The sequence below is a fragment of the Venturia canescens genome, chromosome 3 (assembly GCF_019457755.1).
Source record: "Venturia canescens isolate UGA chromosome 3, ASM1945775v1, whole genome shotgun sequence".
NCBI lineage: Eukaryota > Metazoa > Arthropoda > Insecta > Hymenoptera > Ichneumonidae > Venturia > Venturia canescens.
In genome coordinates, this window is record NC_057423.1 from 25486159 (window position 1) to 25509802 (window position 23644).

At 34.1% G+C, this 23644-nt stretch overlaps 2 protein-coding genes across 3 annotated transcripts; one reads left to right on the forward strand and one right to left on the reverse strand.

The window, feature by feature from the left end:
* The first annotated feature begins 717 nt into the window (after positions 1 to 717).
* LOC122407890 (uncharacterized) lies at positions 718 to 23304 on the forward strand. Of its 2 annotated transcripts, none has more exons than XM_043414360.1 (2): positions 718 to 1423; positions 21250 to 23304. In XM_043414360.1, exon 2 carries the CDS (start codon positions 21250 to 21252, stop codon positions 23182 to 23184), a length of 1935 nt encoding a protein of 644 aa, XP_043270295.1. In that variant the 5' UTR covers positions 718 to 1423; the 3' UTR covers positions 23185 to 23304. The 2 variants fall into 2 exon arrangements, with proteins under 2 accessions (XP_043270295.1, XP_043270296.1); XM_043414361.1 differs by lacking the exon at positions 718 to 1423 and adding an exon at positions 17333 to 17582.
* LOC122408507 (homeobox protein 6-like) lies at positions 16225 to 16632 on the reverse strand. Its single transcript, XM_043415302.1, has one exon. It carries the CDS (start codon positions 16630 to 16632, stop codon positions 16225 to 16227), a length of 408 nt encoding a protein of 135 aa, XP_043271237.1.
* Positions 23305 to 23644: the final 340 nt, after the last annotated feature.

Sequence of the window (23644 nt, forward strand, 5' to 3'; positions counted from 1 at the left end):
TTCTAGCATTAGTTTGTGGCGTAAATCTGACGTTACTTTTGACCAGCATTCTAGCGTCAGGTCGTGGCGCAAATCTGGCGTTGTATTTTAACAACATTCTAGCGTGAGATTTCATAAATATCTCGGATTCATTTTTAACAAAAATTTAACTACTTAAACCTGATAAATTACGAGAATGTGAGGTGAGAAGGAGATAACAATACGCGTTAAATATTGATCTCGGATTCGTTTTTAACAAAAATTTAACTACTCAAACCTGATAAATTACGAAATGTGAGGAGAGAGGGAGATAACAATACGCATTAAATATTGATCTTGGATTCGTTTATAACAAAAATTTAACTACTGAAATGTGATAAATTACGAGAGTGTGAGGTGAGAAAAGAAGATAACAATAAGCGTTAAATATTGATCTCGGATTCGTTTTTAATAAAAATTTAACTACTGAAACGTGATAAATTACAAGAGTGTGAGGTGAGAAGAAGATACCAATACGCGTTAAAGATTGATATAGAAATCTGCGTGTCAAAGTATTAATAAAAAAATTTGCAAATGCATTATTTGCAAATTCATTAGTAGTTTATTTAAAACGACGCCGGCTGAAATTCATAAAATTGAGGAGTGGGGAATTTTTGCTTCATTCTAAAAATGCGAGGCATCCGAAGAACTGAAAAACAGTACCGGCAATGCCTTTCGAGAGTAACCGAAAAATGTTACAAAGGTGTTTGAACATTTCGCAACAAAGTTCAGCACTCTCTCGTGCGTCAAAAACTCGTAAGAATTTTTGACAGGGTACGTGGTGGTCGGCCAGAAGCCAGACAACTCAAGCGAATCAGCGTCGACAATATATAACCTGTAGGGGTACGATGCGCGTACGAGAAACGCCTCTACTCTGCGCGGTGCTGCGGCCGAAAAACGAAGCTCGACGTCCGTGCTCGCTCCACCGCCTCCATCGCAAGTGAAGCATCATTGCGCTAGATTTGCGCACTCACGTGGCGTTCGCCTATAACGTCACGTTGGTGCAATTTTGCCGCAATTTCATTTTTTTCGACCGTCATGGATGAAGCATATCGACTTTTTCGTGATTTCACCGTGACGTGCAAACCAGGCTAAATGATGATTTTATATTTAAAAAATCCAGAAACCCGTGAGCTCGTTTATAATGCTCTTCTTTCCTTTCCAATCTTTTTCATTATCATCTTTTCCAAAACGATAACATATTTTCAAAATAATATTTTTTATGGTTAAGGTTCATTCGTTTCGGCATGTCTCCCTCAATGATACTTTGCAGAATTGTGTCAACAAACGTAACTGACACGTGAGAATTAAAAAAAAAAATGCACGTTTCTCACCAAGGATCGAACATGGATCATCGTACGTCACGAAGCTCACACGCTACGACCTGCGTTATCTGAGCAATTGGGTGAGTGCAAACACTTTCGAATATATGACTTTTAATTTTAATTGCATTATTCGTGATTATCTTACCAGTAAGAACGAGAACAACGAATCTGTTTCGTTTTCGAAGTTGACAAAATTATTATTCAAATTATTTCAAATATTTCGTTATATATCGATGCCAATAATTTTAATAATTACTCTTTGAGGGTTCTTCTACTTTTCGATTTTAAATAGAATTGTTGATTTTTTATATACATCCTCTAAACGATTATACCCAAAATTCATTTTTTCTCACAACACCGTATCATTGTTATTGCAAGCATTACATCAGGAGATGAACCACCGCTCCTTTTTATTTATCATTCTCTCCAAAAACCAATTAATTTTTTTAATTCATATACCCAATCATCAGTATATTGACCCGAAATAATTTTGGGGTCGGCCAGTAGTTTTTATGGCCACATTAAACCACACAGTTCGTGAATTTGAAAAGTAAAGGTCCCATCAAAATTTCGATAAATAATTCTAATGAAAAGGAAAAATTATTTTTTGTTTACATTCAGCTGCAAAGGCGGGCGAAAAAAATATAGAAATTATACACCTTTATTTAACTACATACAGTATTTAACAAACATAAATGGAGAATAACTTTTTTTATATTAGTGTAGTACACAATTGAAATAAAGAAATACATTTTAAGTGTTTTTACAATATATTTATTAAGATGCGTCAAAAAAAAATTTTTTCTGTTTCTGATTGCAAACACTTTTCTAATTTCCATAAGAATAACGTTGAAAAATTCTTTTTTGCACATTCTACTTCTTATTGCAAGCCCATCGTCTGTCATAAAAAAATGCCTTTACTTATTCTCATATAAAATCGCACGCTCTACAAAAAAGGTCTCTTATGATTTTTCATCAAACCTAATAGTTAAAAAGTTATTAGAGGTCAAAGTTCATCTTATCGCAAATTCGACCGTTTTCAGTACATTATAGCGGATTTAATAGTCTTATTGGAAAAATTTGTGTTCATCTTTAGTCTCTCAGAAAATGTTGGTTCATAATTTTTTGTAATAATAAGGCCAGCGAAACTGTTTGAGAAAATGATTAGTATCAATGAGCTTCGAAAACGTAGTTCATTTCTTTTTTTACAATCTAACGGTAAAAAATTTCACATTTTACAATTAATACAAAAAAAATGGAATAGTTTAGAAAAACTTATTAGTAGAAATTTCGAAAATTTTTTATTTAAAACAAATCCTGTATTTTTTAAAACATTAAAAGTAACAAATGACGTAGCCGGAAGAGGAGTGGCGTTAATTGAAGATTGTAGCAATTACCGCACCAAAGATGAAGAGAAACTGCAAAATTTGTTACAAATAATTCGAAAGCATCGGCTGCATTATCCAGACTATTTGAAAGAAAATCTCCAATATTAATAATTTAAAGTAACTTTATGAATAAGTTCATTCAAAAAAATTTGTAAGTATAAGTAAAATAAATAAATTCTTTGTTAAACAAATTCAATTATTACTACATTATACCTCACGTAAGTATTTCAAATAACTAGAAGGAAATTTTTTGCCGTTAGGTTGAAAAAAAGAAATGTACTACGATTTTGAAGCTCATTGATATTAAACATTTTCTCAAACAGTTTCGCTGGCCTTATTATTACAAAAAATTATGCACAAACATTCTCTGATAGAATAAATTTAGACTGGAGTGATCGTCACGCGAATTTTGACGTTCATTTGAATTAGGGTTCTGATTGCAAGTACGAATTTATCAGAATTTCTCATAATTCCATAAATTCGCAAATTATAGGATTTTAAATTATTTTAGTCACCTTCCGCCACCATAAAATACATATTCCCATGCCATAGTATAGTTCTGAATGCATACAAATTTTTTGAGCTATTTTACACACACTTCTGCATAATGCGTATGTGTGTTCGTTCGTGAAATTCTGTAAAACAAATTTTTGAAAATATTAGAACCGGTGTTTTTCGTTGATTTCATTTTTTTTTGGTTATGCACTACCATAATAACGCGAGGTATAAATTTTTTTTTTCTATGGAAATTCATAAAAAAAATTTTCAGCTCGATTATAGTAGGAGATCATAGATGACTATAAGTTATAGTTTCTAATGACCGGATCGGCAATTATGTTTTTTTGTTCCGATTGCGGATGAAGTCATAGACAACAGTCCCCCATAGAAGTTTATCAAAAATCATTCCGAGCTAGAAAAATAGATTTAAAGAGAATAATTTTTTCAACCCCGAGCATATTTTCACAATCAAGAAAAAACAATAGTTTCGTTTTTTTCAACTTTGCTTCGTTAAAACTTAAAATTTGATTGCCATAACTTTACAACCATCAGTTTTGTTATAAAATTTCGAGATAGAAAAAAGTTTCAATTACCTATTTAAACACTTAAAATTTACTCCAATTGATTGTTCGACTGCTTTTGCTTTTCAAATACTGTGATTTTATATTTTGTTGTTTGAATCATCTTATAAATAGCACAGTAACAGAATTTTTCAACTTCATGTTTTAGTTGCCGTGGTGCAGGTTGTTATGCGAAAAAAAAACACTTTTATGGATTGCTCTTTGCAAACGCATTATACCGAAGAAAACTGTTTCAATTTTATTGAAATAATAACATGTTATCCGGTTAATATGCTACATTTCAAGCTGTTTTGCACACGAAAATGTTGTACGGCAGTAATTCATATATATTATAGAAAACAAATTGCAATGTCTCATCTGACTGATAACGAATACTACCAATTCGCTATAAACATCACGCAGCATTTTTTTTCAGACGTCTTCACTGATATCGTATACATATATCAATTAAATCTCGTTTTATTCTTTTATTCGTTATTATTATTGACGTTCAACGAAATAGGATATTACAATATTTTTTTTATACAATCCAAAACCGTTATGAATTTTTCAAAAAAATTGTTTTTTTTTAATAGCCACAAGTTTTTTTGATAAAAATGACACACTTCTTTTCTTAAATGAACTTTTCAGAAAAAAAAAACAAAAATAATTTCGGTAGTCAAATTCTATGAAAAATTTCTGTTTCTCAAAAAAAAAGCCAACAATTTTTTGGAGTCCACCACTTTGAATTTTTTTTTATCTTCGCAAAAAAATTCAATTTACTTCAGAAATAACCCCGCTTTTGGCTTAGTCGGCCGAATGTTTTTCTATTTGTTTTATTTGATCGAAATAAAAAATTTCATTCGTCGTTACTTTTCAACTCCTTTACATTTGAAAATTTTATTCCATATCAAATCAATCGTGGTATATGATTCAAAGATATTTCATACCTAATTAATAATCTAATTTCGTGATATATATGATACGGATTTTATGGGTGATACGATTAACCAATTGTTTTTTTATACGACTAATTTTATAAAAAAATTTATTTTGCGTTTCTTCGGCGCTTAAATATTTTACATATTCTGTGCTCTTGAATATTAGAGAAATTTTTGTTCTATCTATCAAATCGCGCGAAAGGGTTTGGGTTCAAAAGTGGTCGATTAGGCCTGAAATGGCCGATACATATCATTGCGACTGAATGTTACCTCATAAAAATCATTTCAAATAATTCAGAAGAAAATTATTTTATATATTTTGTATGTTTGTGTAATGATCCCTCGCAGCTGTCGATATAGGTGCGCAAATAAATTAAAAATACTAGAGGAAAGTTTGATACTGAGTCCAAAGAATAACCAAACTGTTAGAATTTTCATGATACATAGCAAAACATTTATTTAAAGATTCGCTGTTTTTTCAATTATTCCTTAATAATAGACGGTGTTTGACAGACTTCCGACAATGTATCGATCTCTCAACGGTTGTTCATCGGGCATATCAATGCCACGTGGATCCCAGTACGGCATTCTATAGCCTTTAGAATTTACTTCGTCAAACTTAGATAGTATTAGTTCATCCTGCAAAACCGAACATTCGTAAAAACCTAACATTATTGACGACACTCCGACATTGTAAAATGGCTGCACGATTAAAAACTTTTGCAGTACCAAGTAAATGATACCTCTAATAACCACAATATTACGGACGAGGCCAACGTCGTTGTTTTTCAAAATGACGCAACAATCCCGCTGAAGAGCGGTCAAAGTAAAATTTGGACATTTCAAACGGCGATATTGATAAACGTCCGTTCGTTCGCGGACGTTTGCTGGAAGAGGCCCAGTCGAGTGTAATTGTAGGGTTTCTACTCGAACGCTTGTCTTTCGTTTCAGCACAGCAAGTTGCACATTTGCCCGTTCTGCTCTTCGGTTTGCTATCTGCTGTAACGGCAGGTGCGGTTTCCTACAATACTGCTTGAAGATTTTCATGTTGTTTTCGTATGGGAATGCCGAATAGTTATCAGGCGGACCAAACCGTTCGACATCCTCTACTATGTGAAGCAATCCGTGAATGTTGTAACTCATGAAATGAAGTCCGTAAAGGTTTGGACAATGTTGGACGAACAAGATTAACGAAAGTCTTGCAAACTCCAATAGTATTCTTGACGCAGAGGGGATACTGACAGCACGAACAGCTGCGTGAAGAAGCAGAAAGTGATCATAAAGGTCTTTTGATAAAATTCCATACAAGACAACAGGTCCGTTGTAAAATAAAATCTGACGAAGCTGCGAAGCTTTCATCTGTTGGAAGTCTTCGAGTGTGATCGGCCACCGCGCCATTTCTCGAGGATACCAATCTCTCAAAAGCTTCAGTCTGTTTGATACAAGAGTAATTAACCGAGCTGGTAATTGACTTTGATGCGAGAATTTCCCGTTTGTCCAAGCGGAGAGCAATCGTTTCAATCCAAGACACACAAGATGCATGTATTCGAAAGGAACTTGAGTAACGAGTCCGAATGGCAAACGGGAAAGTGGACTTTCTCCATTTTGGTGATCTTCGTCGACCATTCTGACATACTCTTCGTCTCTTCTCTTCTCACTTTCAATGCTCTGGTAAGCCATTCGATTCTCAAAATACTCTCCCAAAACTTTACATTTCGAACAGGGTTGATACGAAGTGTGGCCCTTATGATTTAATACGTAAGCTCGCGCTGGAGCGTCGGCTATAAAACATCTCAAAGTTATAGGAATTTTATGGTTATGGAAACTGATACCGCCGTCTCCTATGATTTCCAACGTTTCGTCGATAAATTGACGAAAAAATTCGCTCACACTCTTCGGTTTTCCGTTTCCCCTATAAACGCCTATTACCTCTGTTTTACTAGGGTATAGATTGGCGATCCGACACTGAATCGGCCACATCTGATTATTGCCAGACTTATCCGGACTTACACCATCCGTACTAAAATCTATCTCGAGGTTTTCGGGGATTGAATTCATTTCGACGCCGTTCAAAATTGATACAATCGCTGTGTGAACTCCGAAATGCAGATACCAGCCAGGCTCTATAGGTGTCATTGGAACAGGTCGCCGAGGAGTTTGCAAAAGCGTTCTAGCGCACTTGGGCAAGTTCTCGAAGCAACGGTGCTTCCTCATGACTTTGAGTATGCTGTCAATAGCCTTATTGCTGATGTTATTTTCTACAAAACAAGACGCAAGAAGGTCACGAAATGGCACAGCAGTTTCTGAAAGATCGTCATCATCATCATCATCGACGCTGGAGCAATCGCTGAATGAATTATCATACTCGTCCTCGCTATTTTCTTCCAAATTGCTGGAGTCGTTATTCGCTTGATGGCACAGAGAAGCTTCTGAGCCCAATAATGCACTCGGATCTCGTAGCGGAGATGTTGCTGCTTCATCCAGCTGCGAGTTATTCCGTTCGGGTGATCCAGATTCAAAAGAATCGTTGGTGGGTTCTTCATTCGCCGAAACTAAATCAACGTCGCGAGACAATTCAGATCTTTGGACGAGATCATATTCATTTTCATCCTCAGAATTTTCGTGCTCACAAGTGCAAACCAATTTCTCCATTTTATCATCAATTTTTTGCATTTTTTTCACATGGTCCCTGCGTTCTTTCGCCAGAACGTTTAATTGACTTCTGCCCAGCTGACGGATAGGTTTCCGAATTCGCGTATGTTTCAGTTTTATCTCCGGATCGGTGGTCACCACTTGTTTAAACAACCGCGGTCTCCAACCGAATAATTTTTTCCGCTTTCCTTCCATGTTTGCCATCACTGATGATCAATACCTAAAATTATTATAAATTGTTACGATCAACAAAATTATGTTATAGGTTTTTTTTAACAGCTATTGCTAGTTGATCCAAATAACACCATGCACTTTTCATCATTCCATAACTACTGAATTCGAGAAACATTATTTTTCTCTGAGAATCGGAAATGATTTGAGTAAAACTTGCTAATGGCATGAGAATAAGCTGTAAATCTTTGTTCCATTTTTTCGAATTAACGAAAAACAGTCTCGTGATATTTAAACAACGAGTAATAAGTTTTTGCTCCATCAATGTTTTTTGGACCCATATGAAAAACTTCAATTTTATATAATTTAAACACGAAACGTCAGCTCGATTACGTTTCAATATATAAGTTTCAAATTATTATTGCCCAAAAATTTGGAGTGCATGATTTTTCAAAATAAGGCAAATGACGTTTGAAAAATCATAAACGTCAATTTTTTTTTTCAATAATTAAACATTTTTTTGTGCATGTTTCAAGAAAAAAGTTGAATAATACAATCACACGTTCATGGCTTGATTAGCAAGATATGAGGTTTCTTTTCCGAACAAAAAAACAATGGATGTTACGAAACAGTTTTTATTTCGAAGTGATGTCAACAATTTCGAGTAACAACTTTATACAGTAGGTTGCGACTTTTCAATCATTTGTGTTCTTCCTTCACTTTTGAAAAGTTTATGCTGGGCTCTAATATTCTGGAAAGGAGGCTTACGATTGTTTCGATTTTTGTTTTATTAAGTCGCTGACAAAGTACGGTTTTTTGAAAATTGGCGTGGTTTTTTTTCAAATGTTTATAACGTTTGAAAATATATCAAATTGATTTTTTTTCTTCATATTGTGTTATTCAATAGACTTTCCAAGAATTCCATGCAAAATATGACTTTCAAATCCTACAAAATAATATATCGGTGAATTATTGTGAATCAAAGTAGAGCCGCGCATTTGCATACAGTTTAAAAAATAATAGACCTATATTTTTATTATAATTTTTAAACGTTAACGGATATTGCTTTTTATTTTCTTTACAGTAAAATTCTTTTACATGAGTGAGGCTCGTTTGCACTAAAAATCAGTCCCGTAATGAGAAATCCATCTTTTCTCAATTGATGAATATTTCACTTAAACGTTTGGTAAATTGCACGACTTTTTAGCTCATTCCTATGATTCTTAATGGGTTAAAATTTGTCGATTGAATGGCAACGAAGCCCATTGCAAAATCTTTTACCATGATGGCTCGCGAGGAAAAGCTATTCGGTATAAACTTTTTTGTGATGATAAAGATTTATTAAGTCTGGGTACGATTTGAACTGTTGTGGGGCTTCATCAGAGTAGAGATATATATTTCTGGCATATTTAGAAATTGTTTCAATGAAATCGTCAACATTTCAACGGAGACTATCACAGGCACACAAAAAATCCATTGCGTGAAAGGACGAAGAAAAAGAAAAACAATAACATCCGTTTAGGAATAAAAATTTAGATGAAAGTACAGGATCATTAGGATGACATTTAATGAACCTGTATGAAATGGAATCTAATATGAAAAGTATGAAATCACCAGACAAAAATTCGAGCCGCATCAAGTTTCATAGCTTTTTGATAAATCAACAAATATCAATTTAGTAAACGGCGTTTTGAAGAGGACAAATATACCTTCAGATCTCATTTTCCAAACATTTTTTGTGATTTTTTTTATTTGGCACATTTTTTTGAAAATAGCCGTTTTCCGGTCGGTTTCCAGATATGGTTTCCAGATAATCGGAGGCATGGTTTTTGGAAATTTTTCTCGCTAATTGTTTTTCATCACCACTTTGCAAGAGAAAGCAAGAGCTTCAATTTCATTTTGGAAAAAGTCTTGTGCAATTTTTTCTCTCAGGATTTTCTTATTTTCGCATGAAAAAGACCATGTTGAGAAAATACGGCTAAGTTCGAAAAATTCAAAGTTGAAGTGAAATTTTTAAAATAGAAAAAATATACTTAAGAATGTTTTGGGCGACTACAATTTTTGTTCGAATTTTTTTTCTACGTCATTTCTAGTCGAAACTCTACAGATTGGAGTCTGCAACTCGACAACCATGAGGTTTGAATTCAAGTATATTAAAAGATAGTCTTTTTTCATTCGAGTTCTCGATTTATAAACAAGTTTTAAGATTTTTCTTAAAAATTTTATAAAATTTGAATTACACTAAGATTCAGTGACATACAACAACAGCTGCATACAACTAGATACGTGCGTCGGAATTGCAAGAAAACCTTTACGAATCATTTTATTCGAAGAAAACGAAAAACCATTTTGAAGTGTTAATTAAATGAAAAAAACGAAAATTCGTTGAGCGTCTCGTACAATCAAATAATGGAGATACCCTTGCGGGAGATTTTTTTTTACCTTCTCGAAACTACTCAGCTGATAGGAAATTTTTTTTTTTTCGAGTACTCAAATACACACACACATACACACACACGCACGCGCGCACGCACGCACACACACAATTAGGGAGTGCGGAAAAAAATGGTATTTTTTTTATTTGCAGAATAATTTTTGATATAACAGAATAAGTTGAACAAAGGTGAAAAAAGAAATTCCAGTAACAGAGCACACTATAAAATCATTTCGAACGGGGTACCGTATTTGAAGATTTTCCATAAAAATAATCCAGAAAAGTATGGTGACTTCCGATCATTGTATCTTTAGGAAAAATTCAGGAAAAAGGATAATCAGTTCTTTAGGAAAAAATCACCCAAAAATTCAATCATATGATTTTATAGAAAATTGATTTCCCTATAAAACAAGGACTTGTGTTGAAAAATTTTTTTTTCCCAAACTCTGTCGAAGTCAAATTTTTCATTTGACAAAAAAAAACTCCTGATAATTTGCCGTGAAGCATTTTCTGCATCGTGAGAAAAAATCAACAAAGTCATCGAATAAGGGTTTTCTTGATAATTCCGTATACTTTTTGTTCAATCTTCAAGATATACCCGTTTTCCATTAGCGACCACTTGAAGTTGAATAAAAAAAAATTAGTCGATTCAAAAAACGTGTGTTTTCTTACTAACATTACCAGAAACTCAGGGTGAATCGAATTACTGGAAGATAAATGTGAATGTTTTCGTACTTTCACCAAGTATTTGTGTATTATTTTCGATTCAACTTCAAACAGTGATAGCATTAGAACGTTTTCTCCGAGATAATTCTTTATTGCAGAGAAATCGATTATCTATGAAAACGTATTATTGAATTTTTGCACGTTTTTTTTTCCTGGATAGTTATGATACGATGATCAGAGGTCCCAATGGTTTTCTAGTTTATCCTTATGATAATTCCTCTTTGAAAAATTAACTGATATTTTAAAATTTTCCAGTTTTACTACATTTTCCAGAAATGATATTCTTCAGGCAAAAATACGGTAACTCTGCGGTAAAAATAACATGAAACGCCTTTACTAACGAAATTAAAGTTGTTGCTCCTTTGAATCAGGTTATCAGAGGAAATTTAGCGAGAAAAATTTCCAACCATTCCAGAAAATGCGCATCTATAAAAAAATCCTAATTACACTTGGAAAGGGATATATATAAAGGTAACTTTTTCTTCTTTAAAACGCCGTTAGTTAAATTGAAACATTTATATATAATATGTGTATATAATATTAGGGTGTGCGAAAAAAAACGATATTTTTTTTCCTTTGCATCCAGCCGAAAAAGGTAATTCAAGGTGAAAAAAAAGAATCCCAGAAGGAGAGCTCACCAAAAAATTTTTCGAATGGTGCTTTGCGTTTAAAGATTTTCCATAAGAATAACCCAGGAAATGATTGAGACCTATGATCATTGTGTCATAACTTTTCAGAAAAAATCGCACAGTAACGACAATGATATATTTTTATAGAAAATCGATTCCCCTACAAAAAAAGTCCATATGTACGTACAGCTCGGAGTAGCCATTCCGATGCTATCACCCTTTGAAGTTGGATCGTTAGAAAAAAAATTTTCATAATGCTGTCGATATCAAATTTCTTTTTTTTTTTACCTTGAATTACCTTTTTCGGCTGGATGCAAAGGAAAAAAAATATCGTTTTTTTTCGCACACCCTAATATATATACATGTACAAGAGTGGACTCCGAAACGCTTTTGTAGGTTTTATATAGCAGCGGTCTCGAGATCCTCGAGGCAAGCCAAACGGACGCATGGCAAAAAAAAGATCGTACAAAAATGAAAACCTTGCATTTTCTGTTCGGAGCAATTCGCACAGGCGGACAACGGGCCAACAAACGGGGTTCTAAGATCATCAGATTTTGACGAAAGTAATAAGTAATGAAAGGTCCCCGTATATGAAATGATCAATATTAGACGCAAAATTAGCAATTCTTTTTTTCTCATCAACAAATTAATGAAAAATGCATTTTTTTCGGTTTTTTGCTCGTAAAACAAAAAACCCACAAAGCTATGAAAAATAAATCATAATACGAAATGTTGAGAATGAAAATGTCAAGAGAATGAATGCAGAAACGACCTGATTAATGAATAATTAGCAGAGAAAATGGGAGCAAATCTAAAAAACAACGCTTCTTTAAACATTCGTATCGTTGCGATTTTTAAAGTGTTCGTTCCCAATGGTATACATTGATAGATACTTCGGTGTGCAAAATTCAGGCATTTCCAGATGATTGGTATTTTAGTAATTGCACTTAGAAGTTTTGAGTGCCATATTTTTCAGTGAGACGGGATCCTCTGGGAGTCGACTGATTTCAATTTACCAAACCAATTCATAATTATTCGACGCTCGACTGTTTTTTCATGTCCGCACTGAACTCAGGGTAAACATATATATGGGGCATTCCATGTCACTTCAGCCACGGAAAAAAAAATTCTACAAATATTTAAAAAATCGAGTCACTTCATCGAAAAACATTCACCGAGTGGCAAAGAAAAAAATCGCCGTTTTTCTCGTTGATCATCATTTTTAACATTTTTTCATTCAAATGACTGTATTTTTGATAAATCTTGACGTAATTACATTTATGGAAAACGAAAATGTGCGTATCTTTATGACCTTTTTGAAAAAAATTTATTCTGAATTCATTAAGTGGAACATCTGTTTCAGGACAAAATATGAAAAAATATTTTTTTTCTCAAAGAAAGACACTTGCTATTTTATTTTTTAAAATTTCCCCAAATTGTGAATACAAAACACTGATTCTTAGTATTTTTTATTTTATGGGATTTTTAAACACCGTGGAGTAACAGTTATTGAAAAAAAAAATTTTTTTCATCAATATTCGATTGAGAGCTTGAAGCACTTGTAGGTTCATTTTTTCTAAAATTGATTATTGCTTTGATTTACAATTTTTTATTGATTTTTCTTTTTGCAAGATGTGAAAGTCATATTCAAAGTTCCAAATGGGAAAAAATTGACATTCTATATTCTTGGAAATTACAGAATAGACAGAAAGGATTATTTTCTTACGACGGGCTCAAAATCCGTTTAATGAGAAGTGAAGTTTATGACAATTAAAAAAAAAATCGAACGATCCAAACGGACAAGAGAAAGATTTCGGAAAAGCAAATAAAGGAAATCGAGTAAAACAATTCGATGATATTGTTTTGTATAGAAAACACACAAGTTTGGAATAATAATAAATTTCATGTATTTTCGAACGAGTTATGGGCATTGAAAAAAAAAACACTACAATTTTTTATTATCCATATTTCGCGAACGGTTTGACAAAAAAATTAAAAAACAAACAATTGAAAAGCCTCTTTCTCACAGAGTATGAAAAGATTTGAAAATTTTTGAAAACAATTCGAAACGCTATCGCTCTGGTAAAGACTCTTTGGCAGCGACTTGTCATAACATAAATGTACTTGTCTCAGAGTCGCTGCCGCTACTCTAGATAATAAAATGTAAACCAAAATAGAAATTGAATTTTCACCGTCACTTGCGTTGGCACGGAATGCTCCGTATCGATCGTCCGTTCAGTAATAACGGAACTTTTATCGTAGATCACATACATAATGCTGAATTCATGTTTCTTACCTTTTTACTGCAATTTGACTCGGTGATCAATGTTGGTGGCGAAATATTGTGGTAGCGGTCGATCGAATGATGATAATCACAATTCTTAATTGATATTTTTCACAAAGATCGCAAAGCTTAGAGGTGTTTCGTCCAACTGTTTGCTCGATGAAAATACCGAAGAAAGCTGCTCAGGATTTCATCTACCTGGAGTAATTTTTGAATGACTAGGGTAGGGGTGAAGAGTCAAATTTTCTTTTCGTATTGGCCAGGAAACAAAAGAATATATATGCTGTTTCCAATTGAACGGGAATTCATGGTGGGAACGCTCTGGTTATAATTCTTCAACATTAGATTGGTGCTCTCAAACGGATTTCCTGAAATGTTCTTGCAAAGTTGTCGGCACAATTAATAATGTAGATATCAACGTCTTGCGGTAGTTTTTCGATATGACTTGATTGTTGTGCCCAGAACGTAAGAAAATTATTAAGAAGCTATACCAGTGTGACACTTTCAAATCGTTTTTTTTGGATTATTCGATAGTTTTTACTTTCAAAAATATCCTGTGAAAGCGGCAAAGTCGCATCTTGAATAGTTTTTGAATGGCAGCGTTCTAAAGAGCGACCGCTCGCAGGTATTAGCCGCTAACTGGAACTTCAAACGCGTTTTTCTCGAAACGACATTTTTCAAAATTGCTGACATGTTAACTCAACGAGATATCGACTAATCGACTTCAAATTGAAACTGAGTATTCTTGAATATATTTACTATACAATGACCTACGATCTTTTTGATTGGTTGAAAATTGTCAATTTGGCATTAAAAAAACGACCATTTTTTTACTCCAAAAAACGACACTTTTTTTCAAAACTACGCCATTTTGTTAATTTTTTATATTTTTAAAAAATCGTAATACCCCAACTTTAATAATCTTTTTGAATTTTTTTGTTTTAACTACTCATTCGGCTGGAAACATGTCAGTTAGTTGGGGAACTTTTTTTTTGGCACCTCCGAAGACAGCACAACTCCGTTATTTTTCAATATTTTTGTAAAAAAAAAAATCTGAAAATACAGCTGAAAATATACCTTATTATGTTCAAAAAACTTCAAAACATTCTATATAGTACTTTCTTTTAAAAAAAATCCTGAAAATCGCCAAATTTTTCATGGGTTACACTGATATATGTAGCTCCTTAATCGTGCTGCGAGCAGATTTGAAAAGTACAAGAAATGAATCAAAAGATTGATTTTTTCTTCGTAATTTTGCTTCTACTCGTTATTGACATTGGTACTATGAAAAAAATCTATTAATTAAACTCCACATAGTTAGATATTCCATTTAATGTTGATTTCAATTTTATTCATGGCGAAGTAATGGTCTGATTCAACATGTCCCGAAAAAATTCAGAAGAGGAAATGGTTACAAAAAGAAGGTTTGGGGTAAATTGCTTTATACGCCATTCATACTGTTTAAGCAGTACAATAAGGTCGCCGAGCGGTAGACCTGCAACGGTTAATCCCAGTTGATATGCAAGTCTAATGTCCGTTTTCTCCAACATTAATCTGATTTTAAACCCGGTCTATCCTAGCTCGAAACTATATGAGAAAAATTTAACTGAGTTTGAACCGCGTCGGGGAAAACCGCCATAAGCAGTTCTAATGCCCTTTCAAAAACCTTATTTGTTAAAAGCTTTTATTATACGATTGGGGTAAAATTTGAAAGAGAAGTATTTCCAGAACACATTTTCCCTTAGTCTCGGGGAATTTTTTTTCCATGGCGAATAATGAGGATAACGAAATCTTTATTTTTGTTTTGAATAAACTGTCTGTCGGTAGGCTTGAAAATTAAAACAGTCTCCATGAATTGGCCGAAAAATAAATGTATTTTATTACCCAATACGTTGCAAGACCGACAATCTTTGGTTTCTTGTAATAGATTTTCCATAAGATTAATGAAACAATTAAATTTGAAAACACCTCGTTTGCAAATAATAGCCTCACCTTGTATTTATAAGTGTCTAGCCGAGCCGGCGTCCGGGCGATCGTGTGCTGCTCAAGCTCTGTATTATAAAACTTTACTTCAAGCACTTTTCAAATTTCCAGCAATCTACTTATGATTGCTTGACTATATTCATATGAGACAGAGAAACAAACCCATCAAACTTATTAGTACATTTTCTGGATAACATCAATTAACAATATTCCATGACTGTTACTCCGGCTATGATCGATTTTACTCCAATATTTTCTCGCCAATAGTACGCAATCAGAGAAAACTTTTCAGCTATTCGTGTACTTTACAACATTTTTCGATACGTTCCAACACTGATTATTTGTCTAAATTAATGATACGTCGGAAAATGTCCAATCGACAATACATAAAGGCTCGCATGAACATTTCTATCGTTTTCAATGAAAAACTGGAGATTACGATAATTTTTAGTGCGAGATCACGAAAAAAGTAATATATTTTTTGAAATGGGTGCAAAATCCTTAAAAGCCGAATTTCGATCTTTTTTACTCCACAAAAAAGTCTTATTTTTTCGGTGAAATATAAAGACTGCATGGCCAAAACTTGGGGCCACAGATATCGTAATATCCCCACAGTTAATCATACCTGACTTCCTTCGACAACTTTTTTATTTTTTTGTCGACGGATTCCGCCGCTGGTTGCCTGTGTCCCCTTTCATTGTCAACGTCACGGTCTCGTTCTGTCTCGTTTTCAGAGTCATTTCGGTCTTCTGTCCCGTTGTTGTCATGTCCTGTTCCGCCCAAATTGTCAGCGTCTGTTCCGTCATTATTGTATTCTGTCCCGTCGTTATTGTTATTTGTATCGTCTGTCCCGTTGTTATTTTCTGTCCCATTGTTATTTTGTCCCGTTTGTGTCTCTCCCAAATCGTCTGTGTGTTCTTCCATTATTTTTTTTAAGTTTTCCAGCTGAGTCTGAAGACTGAGCTGCGATGGCCTCCTTCTCTCCTCGATTTCATCGGAAGATGTTGAGGCCTGCACCACCATTTGCGAGAACCACCCAGGGGGTTGGGTGGTCCGCGATGGGCGAGAGGAGGAGGGATTCGTGCTAAAAGAGAATAAATAAGTAATATCATCGATCAATGAAAAAGAACACTTAAGAATGGTTGTTTTTTTGCTTAATTCGGCAATTATGATCTTGTCATCTACTATCTGGATTGTTTGCTAATTAACTTATTTTTTACTCCTAAATGGCCGATCCTGATTGATTTAATCATGTGTGTTTGTTTTTCATAAAATTATACGAGCTTCATCAGGTTTTAAATGAATGCATTTAAAAATTTTTTACAAAAATTTTAATTTGCTCCGGGAAAAATATGTTGTTTTGTTTCGAAGAACTATTTGTGAATCAAAATTTTATAAAAAAAATATTAAAAGGTCCCTCGTACTTTCAAGAATAATTCATTTGAAACTTTATAAAACGCTCCCAAAAAAGTACTATTTTTCATTGTTTATTCATACGGTTATTCATACGATTATGTTCAAATTTTCGAATCTTTCAAGAGTTCATCAGCATTTTATCTGCCAAACTTTACGAAAATGCTACGGAGCACCAATTTTTAAGAACCAATCCCATTTCGGGAAAATACAATTTGACTACACACACCCTTCTACTGTTTTCTGAACCAATGAGGACCGGAGTAGGCCCTCACCATTTTGCCAAGTAATCCAAGAGGTTCCTACTTTCACTCCCACCCTGATCGGTTAAAAATTACTCTATACGGGTCACTTCAAAAATATCGAGAGCGCTATTCTTCAAGGTGTCGTCCGAGCGAAAAGTTGATTGCATTCCCGGCCTTCATTTTATAATCTTCATTTCAAGTTTTGATATAGTGATTGTGATTGGAAACTTTGGGTCAACAGCTACGAGACACCAGCTATCGCCACCAACATTCATCGCCATCAGTGAAGTTATCGATTTGAATTTCCGTTCAAAGGTAAGAGCAAAAAAAAACCCAATAATCAATGTTATTTACTAAATTCCTACTGTTTGATCGTCTTAATTTTCAACTTTCCATGAGCCGTAACTCACTTTTTAATATCTCAATTTTTACCCAAAATTCTTAAAAAAAATAAATAAAGAAACATTTGAACGTTATTGGAGGCTCTCAAAACTTTTTTACGAATCCAATTTTGGCGAAATAATTTTCCCACGAAAATCTAACATATCAACCCGCAACACAACGCGAATCTTTTTTCTATATGCAGATACTAACGAGAATTCGAAAAAAATTGTAGAAAAAAATGGAGCAAGCAAGAATATCGATTTTTTTCTCAATTGCCGTGATGTTCATGCGTTTTATATTACGAGTTTTTGAGACGGCTGTATCGAAAATTCAACCTTCATCAACGGGGTGTTGGGAATGATTTTTTTTTGACAAAATTCGGCATATCTTTTTTCGACAAGCGATAGATATAATAAAAAAAATGAGAATTTAATTTTTATCTTTTCTTCAATTTCGCTTGAGATCAATGTTTAAACCAGCATTTTTTTAGGTTCTTTTTCCTATTTTCTCCGCTAATTATTTATCCATCGGGTCATTTTAGCATTTGAAATTTTTTAAATATAATATTTTTTCATGATTTGTGAAATTTTTTTCGAGTGGTTGTCTTGAAATTACTTAAAGTTGGTTAAATAATTTTTTTTTATGAATTTTTGTTTTACATTTATCGTGATATGATCAGGTGACAAGGGATCGACAATGTATGTATTTGTCCCAACTGTTTTTCCCCTAGGGAAAATTTTGAGATTTTAAAATTTTCGAGCCATCACCCATAGTGATGATGGTGAAGCTTCCATCGTTGGAAAACAACGAAATCGAAAATTTTTCAAAATTGTCACGCTATCTTTTTTATTTCATAGTAACTGCAGCTTGAGGTGTTCTAACCTTGTGTGAAATAAAAAAAAATAGCGTAAACCATAGGGCGAGTGATAAAAATTACTCAATCATTCAACCCCCTTAAATAATTTTTTCCGGAAGTTCAAAGTCTGCCAAACTTTGTCCATCTCATTTCTATGACCATTCGAACTGATCTATGAAATAAAAAAGATAGCGTGACAATTCTGATAAATTTTCGATTTCGTCATTTTCCACCGATGGAAACTTCGCCATCATCCATAGTGGGCAGATTGTATTTTCTATGTTTTACAAGTTATTGACTTGTAAAAGTTAGAAAATTCTCCCTTCGCTGGAGAATTTTATACACCTATATATACTAAAAACCTATAAGATGATATGGCCTAAAAAAAAAATAAGTTATTTGAACGACCACATCTAAAATTTATTTGTTAATCTCAAATTTTTTAAAAATTCATAAAGTGTGAGACCAGTGAAAGTCAATAAAAACAAATATATATATATTAGGGTGCTTCAAAAAAGAAATCTGATTTTTTCTTTTCTCGCTCTTACCCTTTCACATTGTAGTATTCGATGAAAAAAAAATCCTGTCAAAAATGAGCCCTCTAATCCATTTGTTAGAGGTCGCTAATCTCACTCGAATTTTCTGTTTAATTGACATGGGGAAATTTTAGTTTTCGGCAAATATGAAAATACTTGTAAGCGGCTCAATATTTTTGAGATTTACGCATAGTTTCTTGAAGCTGATTCTTTCAGCTTTCGTATATACAATATTAGGGTGTGTCGTTTTAGGGAAATATTTTTTTTTTCAATTGTCACATCAAAAATTTTTAGTTTATGCTCAAAAACAAAGCCTCGCGCAAGGAGACTGTTGTTGAAAAATATTTAGAGGTCCCTCATCGACCTTGAAGTTTTCCCATTTGATTAACATTGAAAATTCGTTAATTTTCATTGTTTTAGATCCTTTTCAGCCTGGATCCATCCCACGGCTTTCTCTATACAAAATTTCTCTATACAAAAAAAAGTTTCTTGATCGAACTCTGAAAAAACAACTATTTTCGAGTAATTAATGATCAAACTCAATTTTGTATGAAAAAATTTCATATAACAATTATGGAAGAAATTCTGTTCACGACGATTCTTTTTTGTGAAAAATTCGTTCGTTTCGAAAATATTATGTCAAGATTTCATGATACAGGGTAATATAGATTTAATGATATATCTCATAGTCTACTCTACGTTCAGAAAATTAATTGAATTGAATCATACATCGTCAAAGAGATCGGTGCATAAAGAAGGAAAAACGATAAGTATGTAGAAATCACTCGTTTTGGTAAAAGTCGTGGGATGGATCCAGGCTGGAAAGAATCTAAAACAATGAAAATCAACGAATTTTCAATTTTAATCAAATGGAAAAACTTCAAGGTCGATGAGGGACCTCTAAATATTGTTCAACAACAGTCTCCTTGCGCGAGGCTTTGTTTTTGAGCATGAACTAAAAATTGTTGATGTGACAATTGAAAAAAAAAAATATTGCCCTAAAACGACACACCCTAATATATATATTAGGGTGATTCAAAAAATTTTTTTTGTTTTTGATTGCCAATGGGATGAAAAGTTTCTTTTTGGTGTAAAAAGACACCAGTTAAAATTTGAGCACTTAATTGCTCACGTATGTTCGAGTAAAAGTACTTTCTGAATCATAGGTTTTAAGTCTTTCATGCATTCGCTTCAATTAATTTATGAACGCCTTGCATATTGTTACAAATAAAAGTGGAAATCCGGACTCCGATAATTAAATATACTCGTAACTTTGGCAGACAAGTCTACTTCCCTTCCTCGTTGTCTCTCCACTCCCATTCTTTTCTTTCTCCCCTCGCACCCTCCTTTTTTTCATTGCTTCCTTCATCTCCACTCGTTACAATATAATTGGAAATGAAACCATCGTTACAATTATAAAAAAATATAACGAAGGATTTTCCCACGATGTAACTAAGCTTAAAATTCATCAAAAAAATAAACGTTTTCTATAAAAAATTACGAAGAAAATTGAGGGGGACTAACACCGTGAAAAAAGAAAATTGTGTCTCAAAACAGATCAATTTTCTTGGATCGATTCCTTTATGATCTTTAACCTATTATCAAATGAAAGGTTATCCTAAAACAAAGATTTTGACCCCCTGATGCATTAGTTTCAATTGATTTTTCACAAAGTTATATAGTCAAATGAAAAAATTGCAATATTCTTTAAAAATTCGTAGCTGACAGAAACGTTCAGATAAAAATTTGAAATAAATCAGGTGAGTTCCTGTGACGGAGTTCTTTTTGAGAAAAAAAAATCTATCAAATAAAAAATGGGAATTTGAAAAGTGCCCGACTTGGCATGGAATGTCCCATATATAACAATTTTTGAAATATTATCGGAACATATTTTCGTACCTTCCTTGCACCATGGTTTTCTAACTTCAATGGATTGCAACATTCTTTATTCTCTACATTGAAAAAGGTTTTATTGAATTCTGCATAAAAACTGCAAAATTTTTTAACCTAACTTTCACTGTTGACAATTTAAAGGTATTTCTTGCAAACGGGTCCTTGTAATAATTTGTGGAGTTGAACATTATTTTCAGACTTTCAATGGTGCAAGATAACCTTCAACCAACTTCATTTGCAAAACTATATTTTTTTGTTCTCGATACCGATTTCTACGATTATTTTACATTGATTGTTTATTTTTCATTTATAGATGTTGGCCTATCTCGCGCTGGTGATGATCGCAGCTCTCGCCCATCCCGTTTTTTCCATGGTGGGATACGATTGCGGATCGAGCGCAATGAATATTACAACTGTATCGTTGTTGACCGTCGGAGAATGCAACATACCAAGTCCAGAAGTGGAAGTCCATGAACAATATATTGAATTATTGCAACTCAACGAATTCGCGGAAACGGAAGTGTTGCAATGCAAAATCGAAATTTTTCGCGTTATATTTTATTGTGGTATGTCTTCTCATATTGCAACCGTGGATAACGCGCAATTGGAATATATCGAAATGGTAAGCCGTGATGCATGCAAGGACATGCACAAATTCGGAAAAGCAATGATAGGGCAAACGATTATAACCGGAATACAACCCAATCGAACAACGAGGACTAGTATAACTTTTGCTGGCTCCGTGAAAAACGACGGGACATGCTATGGTGCATCGTATGCTGACCCTTATGGATCTTGGAATAACGTGGTTGTACAGGGTACCGTAAAAATCTCCTTGCGAAACTATATGGCTCAAGTTAGTTTGGAATCGAACCAAATCTATTTACGCTCCGGAACTGTATGCGCGCTGCTCGAAACAAATTGCCAGGATGCTGACGGTGGAAACACTTTTTGGGATTCGCGACCGCTCGACAATTGTAAATTTGATCGCTATGGAATTCTCTTCGATGGCATTGCGAAAAAGATAAGAGATGTTGATTCGGACGTATCGCGTAGTCTTTACTCCGTAACTACAACGGATGTAACTTTTGCATTGACGAGTAGAGAAACTCATAACATCTGCGGTTATGAAGTTGTTAGTACCGAACATCCTAAGCTGTTTATATTTGAAACGACACCGGGAACCTCGTTTGCTGTTCATGGAAAAGTTTCGGTAGCTAACTTGGACATATTTGCGTACGTCAATTCGAAATTTTTATACGTAGAAAGACATATCAGGCAACAAATGAAGTCACTATACCATGATGTTTTGAAACGACAATGCGACAGAGAAAGGCAGATTTTACAAAATAGTTTAGCTATCGCGAGTCAAGCTCCAGACGAGTTTGCATTTAGACTGATGAAAGGACCAGGCTATATGGCGCTTGTGGCTGGCGAAGTTGTGCATATTGTTAAGTGCATTCCCGTAGAAGTAACTTTATTGCGCCTTGAAGAATGCTATAATCAATTACCAGTTGCACGTGGAAACGAAACTTTTTTTCTTACCCCACGTACACATATCTTGTCGCATAAAGGAACTCAGACAACGTGCAACCGATTACTGCCACCCTATTATCTTTTCGGAGATGCATGGTATAAATTTACACCGATTCCGGAAGCAGCTTTGCCACCTGAAATTATGAGGCCAACCACGAAACAAACATGGAAATATACAAATCCGGCATCACTCGCGGCCAGTGGAATATACACGAAAGAGGATACCGATAATTTACGCCAACGCATAATGTTTCCCCTCGAGAAACCGGTAGTGATCGATAACATTGTCCGAGGTATCAACGGCGAATCAACCGTAAACCAAGGCGAACGGTTTGTCAATCTTTTGGACGAAAATTCGATAAAACATATTGCGGAATCAGCATGGAAGCACACGTGGGGGCGGTTTATCCAATTCGGCACCGCTAGTGCCGGATTCATTGGAATTCTACTCATTTTTCGAGCGATTAAGCTTATCGTGGATACCATCGTACATGGATACGCTTTGCATACAGTATACGGGTGGTCAATTTATCTGCTCGGAGCTGTATGGAGTTCGATAACGAATTTGTTAATTCATCTCGGTCGGCAACCCAAGGAAGACGTATCAGATGACGTCGAACGTGGAATGGACCTGGAGAAATACCAAAGTTCTCCAACACCGAGAATAAACAAGTGCCCACTACATCAATCGAACAATTCTACTCATAAGTAGCGATTCGAATCTCATTTTCTGTTTAAACATAAGCGATGAGGAATGGTAAAAAAATGATTTGGAGCTATGTAGAGGTGGAATTGTGATTCAATACGATACATTATCAACCGATCTTTCAAATTGATTGTATTTATTTTTTTTTCAAATTCTACCGTAAAAACGATTTTATCTGTAAACTCGCAAAATATTCTCATCGGTAATGAACTTGAAAGCGAAAAGATATTTTTCCTTTCAAACCCTTTATCCTTACTCCTATAGTTTTCCCTAATAACCCTAATATCATGTAATTTACCTGTATCTTATACTCATGTATTCGAAAGTCAAGTGAAAAGTCACGTACAACGGCTGAATTTTTTTTGTCTCAATTTTTACGTTTATATTTTTTTTTGTCGTTTTTTTTTTTTTTTTCAATTTTTGTGTCTTCAATTTTTTCGGTCGTAATTCGTTTTTGTCATGTTTT